The sequence below is a fragment of the Lissotriton helveticus genome, chromosome 4_2, assembly GCF_964261635.1.
Source record: "Lissotriton helveticus chromosome 4_2, aLisHel1.1, whole genome shotgun sequence".
Taxonomy (NCBI): Eukaryota; Metazoa; Chordata; class Amphibia; order Caudata; family Salamandridae; genus Lissotriton; species Lissotriton helveticus.
Genome location: NC_136064.1, coordinates 106419536 through 106438869, shown reverse-complemented (window position 1 = coordinate 106438869; position 19334 = coordinate 106419536). Strand labels below are relative to the sequence as shown.

The 19334-nt window shown below is 49.7% G+C and overlaps 1 protein-coding gene across 9 annotated transcripts in view; it reads left to right on the top strand.

The window, feature by feature from the left end:
• The window catches only part of MED12 (mediator complex subunit 12), a 614738-nt gene that overhangs the window by 347600 nt on the left and 247804 nt on the right, over positions 1 to 19334 (top strand). For all 9 annotated transcript variants that reach the window (XM_078640219.1, XM_078640216.1, XM_078640215.1 and 6 more), the window contains one exon: positions 1402 to 1581. In XM_078640219.1, the coding sequence (XP_078496345.1) occupies positions 1402 to 1581 (180 nt within the window). The remainder of the gene's footprint in view (positions 1 to 1401; positions 1582 to 19334) is intronic.

Genomic DNA, 19334 nt, shown 5'->3' with positions numbered 1-19334 from the left:
CATCCCGCGTGAGAGTGCACACTCTGCACCCGAGTCCCCTGGGCCTCCTAGTAGTAATCTAACGATTCCCTAGTCCAGTCCTAGCGATTCCAAAGCCTATTAGAACTGTTACTTACCTGCTAGTAATTCGCATTCCACTTTTAGAGTATATGGTTTTTCGTGCCCCTCGGGCATTTGTGTATAACGTGCTAACTTAAGTATTTTCGTAAGAGTTTTGTTGTGTGCTTAGCTCCCTGTCTCATAAAGAGCCAGGGTAGTCTTGTTATAAATAAATACACTGTTTATTTTCATAACAACTTGTGTGGTGTCCTTTCACTGGGTGTTCAAGGGGTAATGTGATGGTAAAACAGCTGGCTTAACACGCCCTCTAGAGTCTTAGCCTTAGACTGCTCGTATCCATGCTACTAGGATAGCTGGTCTATAAGGTTGACTTACAACCAATCATCAATAAGGGTTGTTTGGACTGATATATAGTGATCACTAGAATAGTGAGCACTGCACATCAGGCCAACTTCTCACAGATATAAATAAAAGAAATGTAAATCCAGTACTTGTATTGCGCACAAATCACCGCCGAAGGGCTATCTGGGCGCTGGGGGCTGTTGGGAAGATTAAGCAAGCTATTGCCCAGAGTCACATGGTGCTGGGCAGACACCTGCTGCCGGAGCCGGGGATCGAACCATGATCCCCAGCGTCCAGCCTCAGTCGCCCTTGCCGCGGTGCAACACCTCTCCCCTGATGAAAGCAGAACCACAAGAGTTGTATGATAAGTGACTTGGGCGTATTGCCACTCTGTGAGATCAAAGGAACAGTGAAGAACAAGAAGTCTCAGAAAGCATTTGGAATCTTTCACAGAAAAAAGATCATTACGTTTAACAATGTGGACTGGACGAAGTGGAGGTGATAAAAAGGCTATATGAACTCGAAAAAGTATCAGATGGATGAAGGGAAGCAATGGAACGGAGTTATCCGGGGTTAGGGGGAATAGTTGGAAACCGTGTCGGCTCAGTGATTAAAGCAAGGGCACAATATTGTGGCTACAAATGGTCCTGGAGGTCCTTCTTTCCTGTCCAATTGTGTTTTCTGTATTCTGCTGTACAGGACAGACCCATCATATGAGATAACATACAAAATACCAATCCATGATTCAGTATTGTGCAGGACATGGTGCTATACGCAGTGTTAGCCTATGAAAGGCTCAGGCCGAGGTCTCTTGTAGAATGATAACCTGTGTAATGTGTTGTATTTACCTTTGAAATGTATCACGTGTATATCCTGTCACCTTGTTTGGTGAGCAGCAGTGCATTGAAGTTTGACATGTAATGGGGTCAGTTCACTAAGGACCATCTCCTTGCCAGACCTGTGCGGTGCCTGATGCTCCATTCTTGAATCTCTCTGCAGGAATGGGTGGGTGAGCGATGTCTAAAGAGCCTCTGTGAGGACAGTAATGACTTGCAAGACCCTGTGCTGAGCAGTACCCAGGCTCAGAGGCTGATGCAGCTGATCTGCTATCCTCATCGTTTGCTGGACAACGAGGAAGGCGAGAACCCTCAGCGCCAAAGGATTAAACGGATCTTGGAGGTAGGATGGCCTGTTACGATGTAAAGTGCTTGGTTCAGGTGTGGCTCAAGGGACAGGTAAACATGAGTGAGGTGGCGCTTCACATCAGTTATTACATAGTATGTGGGGTGAATAGCTCACCGTGCTGTCAGACTCATTGCATTCACTAAGACTCTCTTATGAACTGCTCATGACTCAGGATGATCCTCAACTCTCCAATCTTTCTGTTGCTTTGCTGCATCAGCATTTCTTACTTTTCCATAGCACAAGAGTGCATGAGAACTCCTGAAGAACTCTTCTTAATCCTGCTGTGATGCTTCTGTTTCACCTTCTTACGCCAAGAAGCTTGTTAGGCTCATTTAGCACTTTTTAAATGTATCTACAGTTCTCTTCCAGGGGATACTCATTAATAGTCATAAGCACTGAATTATCTCCGCCCATGAGCGGGAACCCGGAACACATAACAATATACATATATATGTGTAAATATATCAAAAAGTACATTGTACTAAAATAATTATACACATATACATGTATAACAACCATAATATGCAGCCTAACATATACACATAGGCTAATAAAGCCAACCTTACACACGTTCTGAAGCATGAAAATATGCTAAATATAAATGCAATAAACAGGCATGAGCCCAAAATGCATTTCATAACCATGAAAAACTTTTATTTTCATCAAAGAACCTGTTGTAAACAGTTATTAGCCTAAAAGGCTGCATATGAAAAATTGTCTGTGTACAGAAAATCAGACTGGCACCCTGCCTTTAAGGCCCCAGAGAATCTGCACACTTTGCCTTTAAGGCCTCTAGGAGAACTCTGTTCCCATCATGCACCACAGGTGACAGTTAGGTCAGTTCTTTTTTCCGGCTTGTTCTGTGAGGAACCTGGAACTTGAGCTCTGCTCATTTGTAGTATTTTCTGTCAGAAGTTGGTTTTTTCTTACCTTTTTTTTTGACAAAAGAATATTTTGGTGGTGTTTTCTATCTTGTTCTGACTAACTGTTGGTATTTTTTAGTCAGAATGCCACCTTTATTTTACAAATGTCCTTCCTGTGGGAAGAAGATGTCAAAAACGGATCCACACTCTGTTTGTGTGGTGTGTCTTCCAGCTTCTCATAAGGTGGAGGATTGTTATCACTGCCTCAACCTTTCTAGTAGAACTTTAAGAGAAAGGGAGAAAATGAGGTTGCTGGGCCTCCTGGAGAGAGAAAACCGTGGTGAGAAGAGTTCCAAGGGCTTATTCTCCTCTTCCAAGCCATCTTCTCATCCTAAACGTCGAAGATCAGCGTCTCCAGAAGGTAGATCTAAGAAAACTCGACTCCAGGGAGCGTCGCCGTCAAAAAAGACATTGTCGACGTCGAAGAGGGCTCCGTCGACGTCGAGGACTTCGCCGGCGAGGCAAGGTTCAGCGTCGAGGTCGCCGTCGAAATCTTTTTCGACGTCGAGACATCTGGTGTCGATTGCTGTAAAGACGACGTCGGGGGTGCCATGTCAGACGTCGAAGGCTCCATGTCAGACGTCGAAGGCTCGTGAGAAGTCGACGTCGAGAGAAGAGAGGCGTCCGACGACGAAGGTGTCGACGTCGAAGGATGGTGTGTCGACGTCGAAGGATGGTGTTTCGACGTCGAAGGATGGTGTGTCGACGTCGAGGAAAGTGTCGATGTCGACGTCGAAGGAGAGACCGAGGTCGAGAGAGAGACTTACGATGTCTTTGAAGAAGAGGTCTAAGTCGAGAGAAAGGACGACGTCGAAGGAGTCGACGTCGAGACCTAAAAAGAGAAGATCAAGGTCTCCATCGCGACATAGGTCGATGTCGAAGTCTGCTTCGGGCTCGAAGCATGGAGTGTCTAGGTCTCCCCCACCCGAACATGGGTCGGCGTCGAGACTATCCAGACTGGCCTCTCGGACCTCAATTAGGTCTTTGTCGAGGTCAGACATCAGTCCAGAACATTTGTCTTCTCCGCGTGACCAGCAAGACGACAGGTCTGCGGTGGGACAAGAGGTAGTGCACCAGGACTCGTCTGTGGTGGCTCATTCGGGCTCAACCTCAGGACAGGTGTCGGATGATAGACAATTGGTGCCCAGACAACGGACTCCATCTGGCTCATTGTTGTCTGAGCACAGTGTAGTTTCCAGAGCCTCCAAGTCTTCAACTGGACTGAATATTGTGCAGGTGTCACCTGAGGCTTCACCTGAGCGTGTAGGGCGGCCTATTAACTTGTCACCGAGGTGGCTGGAAAGCCTGAGACATTGGAAAATGCGTCCAGATGCAAGACTGATGGGGATGAGGGCTCCGGTCCCTCAGACGGAGCTGCATAGAAGATCACGCTCTAGATCCTTAGTGAGAGAGAAATCACGTTCACGGGAACGAATGAGGCAGCGATCGGCAACTCCTCCGAGGCGGAGTAGGTCTCCTTCCTCATCTTCTACATCTTCGAAGTCTTCTTTAAGATCTTCCTATAGAGACTATTCTCCCACAATCTCATCTACTCCCCCTTCCAGAGTGTCTCCAGTGGATGATTTGGGCACATTTAATGATGTGTTGTGTCGTGGGGCGAATAAGTTCAAGATCAAGATGGCAGTTCCTCAAATAGCAACGTCAGTCATCTTTGAAACCCTACATCACAAGACGACTGGTAGACCTCTTCTACCGTTAGTGCCCGGATTAATAGAACCAGCAATGAGAACTTTCTTAACTCCGGCCACGGTGGGTTCTGGTCCTTCTAGGATTGCTAAGAAGTACAGGGCTCCAGCAGAGGATCCTTTATTTTTGCGTTCTGACCCTCCTCCGGATTCACTTATTGTGGCGGCAGTCAGAAAAGCACATTCTGCGGCATCTACCTCTTCTGCTCCACCTGAAAAGGATAGTAAGAGTATGGATTCCTTGGGAGAAGAATGTGCAACACCTCAGGTTCGGTCATGAGAGTGGCCAGTGCGTCAGCCTTATTGGGTCGCTATGATCGTCTGCTTTGGGACTCAGTGACTCGTTTTGCAGATAAACTCCCTAAGGAGGATCAGAAAGACTTCCTGGAAATAGTAGAAGAAGGAGGATTGGTGGCGAACCAGAGTATTAGTGCGGCTGCTGATGCGGCGGATCTGTCAGCTCATGGTTATGCACATGGTGTTTGTGCTAGACGTACGGCTTGGCTTCGCCTTACGGGACTTAAGCCAGAGGCGCAGAGAAAGATGGTGAATTTACCTTTCAATGGTTCGACTCTATTTGGCTCTCACGCTGACGACGAAATGTCTAAAATGAAAGTGGAGTTGGACACCCTGAAAGCTGTCGGTCTTGAAAAGAAAAAAGAATTTCGACGTCGGGGTAATTTTCGTCCCTTTGACAAAAGATCTTTTCTGCAGAGGGGCCATCAGTCGAATTGGTCCTCGCAAAATCAAGGCCAGAATCAGCAGAGGTCGCAATTTCAACAGCGACGACCTGGGCGAGGCAGAGGCAATGGAAACAGGCAGCAATCCTCTGCTACCAAGCAGCCTCAAAAGCAATGAACGGATGCTTCCTCCACAACCGTGTGCCACTCCGGTTGGAGGAAGTATTGTGTGGTATCTGGACGAGTGGAAGCAAATCACAAAGGACAGATGGGTGCTGAGTATTATTCAGAGCGGGTACCTTTTGAGATTCAAGAAGCCCCCTCCTGTCATTCACCCCTTAAGGATGGTTCAGTGGAATATAAGGCGCTTGCAGCAGGAAGCGAACGTTCTTCTGAAGAAGAACGCCATAGAACCAGTACCATCTCAACAGAGAGGTCAAGGCCTGTACTCTCGATTTTTTCTCGTACAGAAAAAAGGTCCAGCTACGGAGTTCAGACCCATTCTGGATCTGAGAGTATTGAATAAATTCATTCGGAAGGAGAAATTTCGAATGCTGGCTCTTCATCAGATTTTCCCTCAATTACACAAAGGGGATTGGATGTGCTCCATCGAACTGAAAGATGCGTACTTTCATATTCCGGTATCCAGAAAGCATCGCAAGTTCCTCAGGTTCCAAGTAGGGGTTCATCATTACCAGTACTCAGTACTCCCTTTTGGCCTGAGATCAGCTCCCAGAACATTTTCAAAATGTATGGCGGTAGTGGCAGCTTGTCTTCAAAAGAGACGGATTTTCATATATCCGTACTTAGACGACAGGCTTCTGAAGAGTTCATCCCCATCGCTACTAGAAGAACATCTATCGATATGCCTCCAACTCATGTGCAAGTTGGGTCTGCAAGTCAACTACAAGAAGTCCATAATGAATCCCACCCAGAAAATCCACTACCTGGGTGCGCAGCTGGACACAGAAAACGAAAACGTGTGTCCTTCGGAGGAGAGATGGTCATCTATCAAGGCGAAGTGCGTGCTTCTCCTCCAGTATGCTCGTCCGACAGTTCGGCAAGTATCCTCTCTCCTGGGGTCCATGGCATCATGCATATTCATCGTGCCAAACGCACGTTTGCAGATGCGTCCTCTGCAGCAGTGTCTGGAAGATCAGTGGAAACAGAGTACGGGACGCTGGGAGGATCGATTTCATCTCCAACAGTCGGCAAGAGATTCCATTCGGTGGTGGATGAAGAAGGCACACTTGATGAAGGGAGTTCCTTTTCATCAGGACCCACCAACGCAGACTCTCATCACAGATGCCTCTCTCCTTGGTTGGGGGGCACATATGGGCCCTCTTCAGGTACAAGGGCTATGGTCAGACTTCGAGAAAGGATATCACATCAATCTACTCGAACTCAGAGCGGTCCATCTTGCTCTCAAGTCCCTGGCTCCATCTCTACAGACTCGGTCCCTCCTGGTGCAAACAGACAATACAACTACCATGTATTACCTAAACAAGCAGGGGGGTACCAGATCCAGGACTCTGTCCATAGAAGCCCAGACCATCTGGCATTGGTTACTTGCAAGGGACCTGTCCATAACAGCAGTTCACCTACCAGGAAGTCTCAACTCAGAGGCGGACGGCCTCAGCCGAGACTTCGTCGAAGCGCACGACTGGGTTCTCAACGGAGACGTCGCGCACAGCATTTTCCAGGCTTGGGGAACACCAGACATCGATCTGTTCGCAGACGCGGCAAACACAAAATGCCCCGTCTTCGCGTCCAGGTTTTTCCCAGAAAGGGTCTCAAGGGAATGCCCTTTTGATAGACTGGTGTCAAAATTTGCTGTACGCCTTTCCACCGACACCGTTGATACCAGCAGTGATCAACCGGATGTACAAGACCAACTCCAGAATGATACTGATTTGCCCGGAGTGGCCACGCCAGTGGTGGTTCCCAGATCTCCTCCAGTTGTCCATCAGGCCACACAGGAGATTGCCTTGTCGCCCGGATCTTCTGTCCAAGCAGCAGGGGCGAGTGTTTCACCCGAATCTGCCCTCCCTGCGCTTGGCAGCATGGCTCCTGAAGTCATCCAGTACGGACATTTACAGCTGAATCCGGAGTGTATGAACATTCTTAAGGAGGCAAAGCGGCCTTCTACAAGACAATCCTACGGATTTAAGTGGAAACGCTTTTACCTCTGGTATCAGAGTAAAGGTCTTGATCCTATTCATGGTCAAGAACAGGTGATCTTGCCTTATCTTCTTTACCTTGCTGAGTCTGGTTTGCAGTTTAGTTCTATCAAGGTCCATCTTGCTGCAATAACGGCTTATAGAAAATCGCCTACACAGATATCGTTTTTTCGGATGCCTGTGGTGAAGGATTTTCTAGAAGGGTTAAGGAAGGTTTTTCCTCCAGTCAGGTCTCCTTCTCCACCTTGGGAGCTTAATGTGGTATTGACTAAGTTGATGGGTCCACCATTTGAGCCCATACATAAAGCTTCTTTGCAACACTTATCTTGGAAGGTAGCATTCCTGGTAGCCATCACTTGTGTTCGTAGAGTGAGCGTGATTCAGGCTCTGTGTTGCAAGGAACCATACACAGTTTTTCATGGAAACAGAGTGGTGCTTAGGACTCATCCTGCTTTTCTACCAAAGGTGGTGTCGGATTTTCATGTGAACCAATCCATAACATTGCCTACTTTCTTTCCAAACCCTTCGAGTCCGGCTGAGCGGACTTTGCATTCATTGGATCTAAAGAGGGTTTTGAAATTTTACTTAGATAAAACAAAGTCGTTGAGACACACGGACCGTTTGTTTGTGAACTATGGTCCTACGGATACTGGTTTGGCAGCATCCAAGAGATCCATTTCTAGATGGATAGTGTCATGTATCCTACTGGCTTATCAGCTAGCCCACAAGTCTTTATCAGGTAGACCTAGGGCTCATTCTACGAGAGGGAAAGCTGCTACCACAGCTCTCCTTAGGAATGTGGCTATGTCAGAGATATGTAAAGCAGCTACTTGGCGTTCAGTGCATACGTTTACACGTCATTACTGCTTGGATTCTGATGCACAGGTTGATGCACAAGTGGGACAAGCATCACTCAGAAATTTGTTTGCTGTTTCTAGTTAAACACGGTGTTGTTAAAAGTGCATCTATGCATTTATCTGTTCGCCCGCTTCTAGTGGGTATGAGCTTGCTACTCTATTCAGTGCTTATGACTATTAATGAGTATCCCCTGGAAGAGAAGGATTAGTTACTTACCTGTAATCCTAGTTCTCTTCCAGGGGTATACTCATTAAAGTCATAAGCACCCTCCCGCCTCCCCGGGCGAGCAGTAGCATTTTTTCAATATGTATTATGAAGTTTTTAAGTGTAGATTCCTGCTAATAGTTTACTGTACCGTACAAAAGAACTGACCTAACTGTCACCTGTGGTGCATGATGGGAACAGAGTTCTCCTAGAGGCCTTAAAGGCAAAGTGTGCAGATTCTCTGGGGCCTTAAAGGCAGGGTGCCAGTCTGATTTTCTGTACACAGACAATTTTTCATATGCAGCCTTTTAGGCTAATAACTGTTTACAACAGGTTCTTTGATGAAAATAAAAGTTTTTCATGGTTATGAAATGCATTTTGGGCTCATGCCTGTTTATTGCATTTATATTTAGCATATTTTCATGCTTCAGAACGTGTGTAAGGTTGGCTTTATTAGCTTATGTGTATATGTTAGGCTGCATATTATGGTTGTTATACATGTATGTGTATAATTATTTTAGTACAATGTACTTTTTGATATATTTACACATATATATGTATATTGTTATGTGTTCCGGGTTCCCGCTCATGGGCGGAGATAATTCAGTGCTTATGACTTTAATGAGTATACCCCTGGAAGAGAACTAGGATTACAGGTAAGTAACTAATCCTTGCTGTCCACATAGCCATTCTGGTCTCGTGTGAGACTTTGTCTGGATTCCCCGTGTGAGATGTGCTTAGTATCTGAATCCAGTATGTTGGGGAGTGAGTTCAGCTGTTGCAAAACTCACACGACTATATACAATACCATAGTAAATATTGCCATTATAAAATTGTATATATATTCACTGAAAAAACAAAGGTTAATGTACTATTATAGTTAAGTGTGATAAAAAGATCTGTTTTTGTAGAAATTCACTGAACTAACCAAAGGTTAAAGTAACGTTATAGTTTGGTGAAGGTCAGTGACAACATTAATGTTTTGAACAAAATAAAAAAAATAGAAAATCACTAGTTAGCACTCACTATAACTTGTTCTCCCGACATGCACTGTCCCCTTGTATTTATTTTCGTTTAACCCGTTTACTGCGGCGGACATTCCGCCACGGTGCGGGCGTTCCAATGGGTGGGCGGGCCTGCGTCGGCCAACAGTCGTGCACAGCACCCCAAAGGTACGGGTTAACACTTCAGGATAGGAAAGTCCATGAGTCCTGTAATGAGTGATAGCAAAATTTTTCTGTTGTTGCTGACAGCTGGAGTCTGACTTCTGCGGTAGCAAATTGACCCAAGGTAGAAAGCTCAAAAGCTCCTTGGGTCAGTCGGAACACTCCATTTTTAAGTTGGCACTCCTGCAAGAGTCTCTGGAGCCTCTTGCGGACTCAACCGTCCAGATAACTATATTTTTTTTCAACCTAATTTTCTTAAGAACTACTGAACAGATTTACACCAAATGGCAAAAAGTACAATCTGTGAACCAATATCTAGCCTCCTGCCCAATTTGGTGTAATTCCTTTAAGCAGTTTTGGCCGTGGCTCCCTTCTTAAATATGTCTATAGAAAATGCATGGGTTTTTCTTGTTTGGGACCCCACTTTTTCTCTGCCCCTGCTTGATGGACCAACCTTAAACATTTGACGCACAAACTAATATAAATGTAGCACCTTTTTGGAAAGTTTCAGAGAGATTCGTCAAATTAGTAAGCAACATGTGGGCAATCAGCCGGAGACTGCTGGCACAAGGAGTGGGTTATAGGAAGACTTTTATTCAATCTCTCCTGATTCAAAAAGAAGTAGAGATAACTCATCTAGTCTTGTTGTTCCTTATCGTCAGGTTTATGTGGTGACTCTGTAAATGGTTTGTCCTCCGCTTCCGTTCAGTTGAGGTCGGATTACCATAAAACAAAAATTAAAGAGAAGAGGAACAACCGTCACTCTGGGATTCTTTATCACATGCGTGGTATGGGGAAAGGAGTGAGGGAAGAACACCCTAACCGCCACCAAGGCCGCAAGAGACGTTTGTGTGTATAAAAGAAAAACGCCCGTCTAGGGGGTCAACGTCTCATGGTTCTCCTCCCTCCCCTGGGTTGCTGTCAGTTAAGGGAAACCCCTTACTCAACCAACCCAGCACTCGAGCACATACCTCTGGGAGCCACGCTCCTCCGTGAACGTGGCTGGCGTTCTCATGGTACCAGATCGGCTCCGGCTCCCCTTCGCGAGTTCTTCCTTGACGGCTCCGTTGAGGTTTTGGTGTGTTCTGCTCTCCGTATTGCAGCTGGGCTTAGTCAACGTCCTCCCTCTGTTCGTCGGTTTCACTCCGGCTCCTTCTCTGCTCGTAGCGTCCATAGTACCAATACGTGACGTCCCTCTCATTCTCCTCATTCGTTAAGAAGGCCACCTCCTCGCCATCCAGTTATTCCATAGGCGCGTGTGACCCGGTCATGTGGGGCGCCTGCTTTTCCAGGAATTGGGAAGGAGTTGTGTTAAAGCGACCGCTACAATCCGGACCAAACGTATCCCATGGTGACTGAATGTAAAGCACAGGAGAAACGTAACGAGGTAGCTGGTCACCCTCCTCCTCTCTCATCGGGTCCCAGGTTGGCACATCGTGACACAACCCAAACACATTTGCCTCTGGAACAGCTGACCTACCGAACTATCGCTTAGGGTGCGGGGGTGTTGTATCATATCTATCTATCTACCTACCTACCTACCTACCTTCCCTCCCTCCCTCCCGCAGAACTGTAGGAAGAGGCCACACGGGGAACTCAGGAAAAAAGCCTTTAATGGACAGGCAGGTAAGGCATAATGCATTTCGACATTGTAGTCTTCCTCAGATGCCACTGCTGCACTCAGAAACAGCCCCACGCCTCCACTTGTATCCACTATATATCAACATATCAGAGAACTCTGGGTTGTTCCCAAATTTAGATGGAGAACAGCTCCTGTATAGAGCATTATGCAACACTGAATCTGCTCTCTCCAAATGTCTGTTTTTCAGCAAAGTTTTGAAGCATAGGATTAGTACAGTGCCATCCACATTGAGCTGTAAAATGACAACATTATTTCACCACTCCAGGGACAGTATTACAGCTTTGAATTTGTAAATACCAACCTGGAATAAATAACAACAACCCAAGACACATGTTTTGTTGTCATTATAGCTCTTTAGAGAGGTTTATCTTTTTCCAGATGCAAGGGAGTACCTAGTGTAAGTCATAACAATACCCTTTCAGGCTTAGAGTGCTGCATAGATTTTGCAAAAAAGAAGTGGAGAACTCCGGGTTGTTCCCAAGGTTAAGTGGAGAGCAGCTTCTTTATAGAGCACCCGTACAACACCGACGACATTCTGAATCTGAATACTTTAAATGTCGGTTGTTCTTGTAAAGCCTAGGAATAGCACAGTGCCATCCACGCCGAACTAGAAAGGTATTTACATATACACACACACACATAGATGCACACACCATTTTACTGTGCACTCTTTGGACACAGGTCAGTCCCTTGTAAATGGTACCACCGGTACCAATGGCACTGTGGCCAGGGAAGGCCTCCAAGGGCTGCTGCACTTATTGTGCCACCCTTAAAGGCCCTGTACCTTTACACACACACACACACACACACACACACTGCCTTTACAGACCACATGTTTTGGTGCAGATCAAAGTGAAGAGCCGACATGGCACACATCCCTGTGTGCCATGCCTACAGCCCAGGCATAGGTCAGCCACCCCTCTAGCTGGGTGCACTATACCAGTGGTGAGGGTACAGGTGCATGAACCCTGTACCCCTACAGTGTCTAAGCCAATTCTTAGACATTGTAAGTGCAGTAATACCATTAAGGGTATACTAGGAGTTTGTCACTACGAACTCCACAGCACCATAATGGCTTTACTGAAAACCCGGTGTGCCTACCATTGCCAACACCACCCCTTCAGATGGGGGAGGCGAGGTGAAGCACTAATCTCAGTCCCCGCCATCTTGCAGATGGGGGGGACCCAACCAACCAGAGTGAGGCATATGTCTCCCTCCCACTGGAGGATGGCATAATAGGGGGTTTACCCATTTCCATGGAAGGGACCTATTGGTCCCAACCTTTACTACTGTAACACCCCTAAATCTAGAATTTAGGGACACCCCTGAACCTCCTCAGACACGAACCGACGAAGAAGAAAGACTGAATAAGCTGTTCCAAAACTAAGAAGAGGGACGCCCACTGACTTGGCTCCAGCCCAACCAGCCTGTCCCCACCTCGAACCTGCAGAAGCGAAACTCCGGTGTGTCCTGCAGCCAGCAACCTTAAGATCCCCGTGGACCTGCCCTGCCTTCCACAGAAAAGACTGTGTCCCGTGAGCACCGGATTTGCTCACCCACAGACTCTAGCTCTGGCCAAATCCGCAAATCTGCACCACTCTGCACCCGACACCAACAGCCTGAGTTCGAGTGGCCCAACAACACAAGGAGGTCTCCCCGGCGATCCTGACCTGAGATCTGGGATCTCTGACCTGCCTCGAATCTCCCAGCGAAGCCTGCAACCTCTTTCTGGAGGATTCCCCGACCCCGACCGAAGCTGGTAAGAAAACCCTACGCCTAAAGACACCCCTGCACCCGAAGTCTCACTGCCTTGGGTGGCCCAGCTGACTGTTTCCCCGCATCCCCAATGTTCTCCAATGGGGGGAGAGGGAGCCTCCGGTTGGTGGTTGCTCAGGAGCAAGCCACTAGATTGTGGGAGCAAAGCTCCTGGTGTTAGGCTCAGGGCAAAGGGGGATCTGAGTTAACACCCAAGGTACATCTGCAGTGGCGCTGGGGCGGCTGGGTGCAGGGTCCTGTTTTGGTGGACTTACAGTGCCCAGGAATGGACTTGGGCATTGTAGGGGTGCAGGGCTAATGTCCCTGTACCCTCACCACTGGTATAGAGCACCCAGCTAGAGGGGTGACTGATCTATGCCAGGGCAATGGGTTGTAGGCATGGCACACAAATGTGTGCCATGTCGAGTCTTCACTTTGTTTTGCACCAAAACAAACAGCCTGCAAAGGTGTGCCCTGGGTACATGTGGGACCATTTACCAGGGTATGACCTGTGGCAGGAGATGCCAGTTGAGTTTGGGTACAGTTTCAGGGAAAGAACACAAGCCCTGGGAACCTGATTGGCAGGGACCCAGGGCACATCAAGTCAAAAGTGCATCAGTGGTCTGGCAAAAAGTGTCGGGTGGAGGGGTTACTGTTATGGTGGGCCTGGGGGTTGACATGTTGCATCGCTCAAGGGTGCTCGGTAGGAGGGTCTTGAATAGGATCTTTCCCAAGTGTGCATGTCATCATCATAAACTTTATTCGATCTATAAAAATAGACCACAAAATTGGAGTAAAAATAAGACACATGATACAATAAATAAACAACATATTATCCAATACATTCTAAAAATGTACCCTAAAAACTGTATCATATTTTGTCAATGACCCCTGGTCTAAGACACCCCGATGGTAATTTTGCATTTTGAGCTAAAATCAAAATGGTGGGGAGGAGGGCAAAGACCTCAACTAAGGTTCTGCTTTGTGATCCTACCTACCAACTCTTACATTGAAATGAATGTAGAAACTTTACACAGTATTTACAGCATACACTCATAATTGTCAAGACGACGATAAAATATATTAAAACCATACTGTATACAGTTTCTAAAAAACGTATGGCGATGCGGAGCATCAAACCTGGCCTCCTTAAATTACAGAAGTCATGAGACTGGCTAGGACCATGAAAATCAAGGCGCTCATTATGCATCGTAAATGGACATTAACGGGACAGAATGTCGAGCCCGGCCCCCTAGGCTACATGGAAAGTGAGGCAAACAATAACAGCTGATACAGTAATTTACACATTTCATGACAATCCTAGGAGGCCACGGGTAAACCAAATAGATTAATCACAACTGAATCTGAGCCTGACCGCAGACCCTAAAAAACCTAGAACATGTAGTACTGAACTGCTGGAGAGCATTTATTTAAAAAAGTGGGTCTAATCTGCCTAACATTTGCCTTTTTGGTAGGACTTCCTCGTAAAAACTACAGAACAATATAAAATGCGTCATGTCTTGTGGAGACTTTGCGTTGCAGCCACAGGGAGGAATACTTCGGCCCCTATGTGCTACCCTTGGGAGGACTAAAAGATAATGAAAAGGGTCCAAGCAAAACCTGGTCAATAAAAATCGATAATGGGTACTTTTGAGCCATAAAAGATCAGGCTCCGTGTACAGCACAGTTTCCAGTAGAAAGTTCCTACGCACGCTGGGCTTCCTCAGCTTCACTTGTTCCCTGTCCAGCTGCTGCTCTTTAAATAATTTCTCCTTCACCCAACACTGGTCTCTTCTACACATTTTCTCCGGGTTGGTAAATAGATTGGTCCTTCCCAAACCCATGGTTGGGCCTACAACTACTAGTAGTATTTCCTAGTTGGATTTATGCCCCGAAATACACAACGTTCATGTTGCGTTGATTAATTTGTGTGTTAAATACAAACACTCAGTGTATTTACTGTGAGTCAGCGCTGCCCCAATGCCTTACACATTGCCTCTGCGGTACGCCTGACTGCTTAGTGGCGAGCTACCCAAGGGTGAGAATAGGTTGTACAGTGTGTGTAATCACCCTCCCCTGATGGCAGTGGTAGGTTCTGGCTGGGGCCTCGATTTAGCCAACCAGAAAGTACCAGTTCCAACAGCTCCCCTGTTCCTTTTTGGCGTAATTAAATACCATCTCCCATCAAGGGCTACTGATCAGATTTGCTGACTGTAGGGTAAGGGACATGTCCCTCTGATGGATCCAGTCTTATCCGGAAAAGAGGGGACAGGTTGTCTGAGCTGAATCCTATCTCTTATCCTCTGAAATGCTCATAGGGTCTTCTCTTAGTCTGACACTTTTTAATGTGTACATGGCCCCTATAGCTACCATTGTTGAGGCATTTGGATCTGAAAGAGACACGTTAGTGATAGATTCCTTACCTTAGAATATCCCCAGGCGTCAGACTGGATCCGGAAAATTTTGCGTAGCAATACCTCTGCGCGCCGGCAAGCGTCGTCCGCGGCTCCGCGTCCATCGTCGGCGCCGGAATGACGTAGTCGGACTACTTAGACGCCGCCCATGCGCGCTGACGTCGGTTCTTCTTTTTTCCGCGCCAGCTAGCGCAGATCCGGAGAAGCTCTACCCCTTAGTCATTTTTTGACTAAACTTTTTTGATCTTTTGATCATTTCTCTACTCGAGTCTTCACTCCGACGGTGCCGGTAGGGATGCCCGGGTTTAAACCCTGCTCCAAGTGCGACAGACTGATGTCGGTTACCGACCCCCATCGCCGGTGCCTCAAGTGTTTAGGCCTCGACCACGACGACCGCACCTGCTCTGACTGCCGGGCCCTGACGTCTAAAGCTAGGCGGGAGTGGTCCCGCAAGCGACTCGAGCTTCGGCAGTCTGCCCCTCGCCGCTCCAGGTCCCGGTCCCACAGGAGGTTGAGGGACCGGTCGCGGGGTCGGAGTCCTCGCAGCTCCGGAAGTGGACATCGGTCGTCAGGATCCAAGTCCTCAGGTAAGAGGCATGAAAGGTCGGAGAGACGTCATCCTTCCTCCGACCCACCCCGACGCTCGCACGATGTGGCCGGGGGTTCGGGTGACACCACCCACGTGGCTCCGACGGAGTCGCAGGCGTCGCCGCCTGCCCCACACCTTCGGGTCCCTGGGCATGATGCGACTCCAGAGGAGGTCGAGCGGTACCTCATGGCCATGAGGTCCCTCCCTCCTCAGCCGGGTCCCGTGGCGCCTCCGGGCCCTACGGGATCGGCTGGAGGGCCTAGCGGGTCGGGTGCTTCGGCCCCGACGCCGACTTCGGTCCCGGCGCCGCAGGACCTCACTAGATCCGCTTCCGGATCCGGGTCGTCGCCGGTCGACCTCACAACCTCACCGGCGCCGGCCCTGCGGGTGTCGCCCCCGGCGCCCACTATGGATGCCGTCCCCAATCCTACCTTCGGTCCGGCTCTGGCGCCGGAGCGGCGCCGCTTGGCGCCGCTCCCGACGGCCTTCGGAGATTTCTATTTCCACGAACCAGCCCCGTCTGTTGACCCTGATCTGCAGGAGATGGGTGATGGTGATTGGGAGGGGTCTGTGGACCCTCTGGCACAAGAGTGCCAGTCTCAACAGGACTGGACATATGAGCTTGGGGAGGCCAGTGGAATTGACACTTCGCCAGACACTGGATTTGTCTCCCCTCCCACCGTGGCTACGGAGGAGGGGGCTACTTACAGTGTAGTGTTGACGCGGGCGGCCAAGGCCTTACACCTTGAGCTGCCCGTCGCGGCCGTGAGGACTAACCTCCTCACTGAGGTCCTTAAACAGCAGGCAAGCTCCACTGAGCCTCTCCTGCCGTTTAATGAGGCCTTGTGTGACGTTCTTGTGGGCACTTGGTCCAAGCCCGCCACAGGTCCGCCTGTGGATAGGAACGTGGCCAGACGCTACCGCCCTGCCCTGGGCGACCCTTGCTTTTTGTCCACCCATCCCACCCCCGAGAGCCTGGTCATCCAGGCCTCCACTTCCCAGACCGCATTCCCGACGGCTCCGCCCGATCGGGAATCCAAGAGGTATGAACAATTCGGGAAGAAAGTGTTCTCGTCCCTGAGTTTGGGACTGCGGTCTGTCAATACCGCATGCCTCTTGGGCCGCTACACCCACACCCTGTGGGACACAGTCGCGGACGTGCTGCCACAATGTCCGGAGGAGGTCCGGGCTAAACTCGCCCAAGCCCTTGTGGAAGGCCGAGATGCAGCGCGATATTCCATCCGGTGTGGGCTGGATACCACAGACTCACTGGGCAGGGCTATGGCAACGACAGTGGCCACGCTTGGTTGAGGTCCGCCAACTTTTCGGCCGATGTCCAGGCCACTCTTCTGGACATGCCGTTCGATGGCCGTCGCCTCTTTGGCGACAAGGCAGACCATGCGCTTGAGCGTTTTAAGGACTCCAGGGCTACGGCCAAGTCCTTGGGCCTCTCGGCCACACGCCAGCAATCGGGTGCCTTTCGCTCCTTTCGTGGCCACGGAAGGGGCGCCCCCACACGTGCTGCCAGCCACGCACCGCAGAATGTTCAACAGCGCGGTGGCGGCCGTGGAAACCGCCGAGGCGGCGGTCGGGGACAATGCCGAGGCCAGTCCACACCTTCCCCCGCAACTCCTGCCTCAAAACCTTCCTAGTCTGTGTTTTCAGGCCCATGTGACGCCAGTGGGGGGCAGGGTTCGCCATCACCTCTTCCACTGGCGCACTGTCACGTCGGACAGGTGGGTGTTGCAAATTGTCCGAAGGTGCTACTCCCTCCCCTTCGAGGCGACCCCTCCAGCCATACCACCGCAATTCCACCGCGTGTCGGGGGATCACTTGCAACTTCTGCAAGAGGAAGTCACGGCCCTCTTGGCCAAGGGGGCCATCGAGCGTGTTCCTGGGCCAGAAGTAGGGTGCGGTTGTTACTCCCCACTACTTTCTGGTACCCAAGAAGGGCAAAGGGGGCCTATGCCCTATCTTGGACCTACGGAACGTCAACGGCTTCCTCCGGAAGGAGAAGTTCAAGATGCTGACTTTGGCTCAGGTCTTAGCTGCCCTGGACCCTGGAGACTGGATGGTAGCGTTGGACTTGCAGGGCGCTTATTTTCACATCCCCGTCCTACCGACCCACCGGCGTTACCTGCGATTCACGGTAGACCACAAGCACTTTGTTTACCTTGCTCTCCTTCGGCCTTACCAGCGCCCCACGGTTGTTCTCGAAAGTGATGGCGGTGGTTGCAGCTCATCTGCGCAGGTTAGGGGTGTCAGTCTTCCCCTACCTGGTTGTTGAAGGCGGGCTCGCCCCAGACAGTCGTCAGCCACCTCCAGACTACGGCCGACCTCCTGCACTTGCTGGGGTTCTCCATCAACGTGCCAAAGTCACACCTGTGTCCCTCTCAGAAGCTCCTCTTCATCGGAGCAGTTCTAGACTCGGCGCGGTTTTGGGTTTATCCTCCCGAACAGCGGGTTCGGGATATTCAGGCTCTGATTCCGATCTTTCAGCCTTTATCCCGAGTCTCGGTCAGGTTGACGCTGCAGCTTCTGGGGCTGATGGCCTCCTGCATCCTTCTGGTGCATCACGCCCGGTGGTGGATGCGGGCTCTGCAGTGGGACCTGAAGTTTCAGTGGGCCCAGCATCAGGGAAACTTGTCCGATAATGTCTTCATCTCAGAGGGCACTGCAAGACAGTTGCAGTGGTTTCTCACGGACCGCGATTGGGTCAGTGGCAGATCCCTCTTCCTACCCCACCCGGAGCACGTGGTTGTGACGGACGCGTCCCTCCTTGGCTGGGGGGGCCACATGGGAAAGGCGGAGATCAGAGGCCACATCAACCTTCTGGAGCTGCGGGTGATCCGACTTGCACTGAAGGCATTCCTCCCCTCTGTCCGGGAGAGTGAAGTGCAGGTGTTCACGGACAACACCACCGCCATTTGGTACTGCAACAAACAGGGCGGGGTGGGGTCGTGGACCCTATGCCAGGAGCTCTGCGCCTCTGGCAGTGGCTGGAACATCAGGGTGTGACCCTGGTGGTTCAACACCTGGCAGGTTCTCTGAATGCCAGGGCGGACAAACTCAGCTGTCGGTGCATGATGGATCACGAATGGCATCTGAACTCGGACATGGCGCAAGGTCTCTTTCAGCAGTGGGGAGAGACTTGGTTAGATCTATTCGCCACAGAAGAGAACGCGCAATGTCATCAGTTATGCGCGTTGGAGTTTTCCAAGGCAGCACTCGCTTGGAGACGCTTTTCGTCGCGAGTGGAGTTGCGGTCTATTGTACGCCTTTCCGCCTATACAACTTCTGCCAAGAGTGCTGAAGAAGATCAGGCGCGACTGGGCCCAGGTTATCCTTGTGACTCCGACTGGGCACGAAGATACTGGTATCCCGAACTACTCAGCATGTCAGTCGATCCCCCGATTCGTCTGCCTCTTCGGGAGGACCTTCTGTTACAGCAGCAGGGGACTCTACCCGAAACTGTCCAGTCTCCACCTACAAGCTTGGAGATTGAGCGGCGACAGTTGAGGCCATTTGACTTGCCTCCCGAAGTCTGTAATGTCATTCTGGTAGCCAGGCGTCCCTCCACAAAGTCGGTATACGCCTGCAGGTGGAACAGATTTTTGGCATGGTGCACAG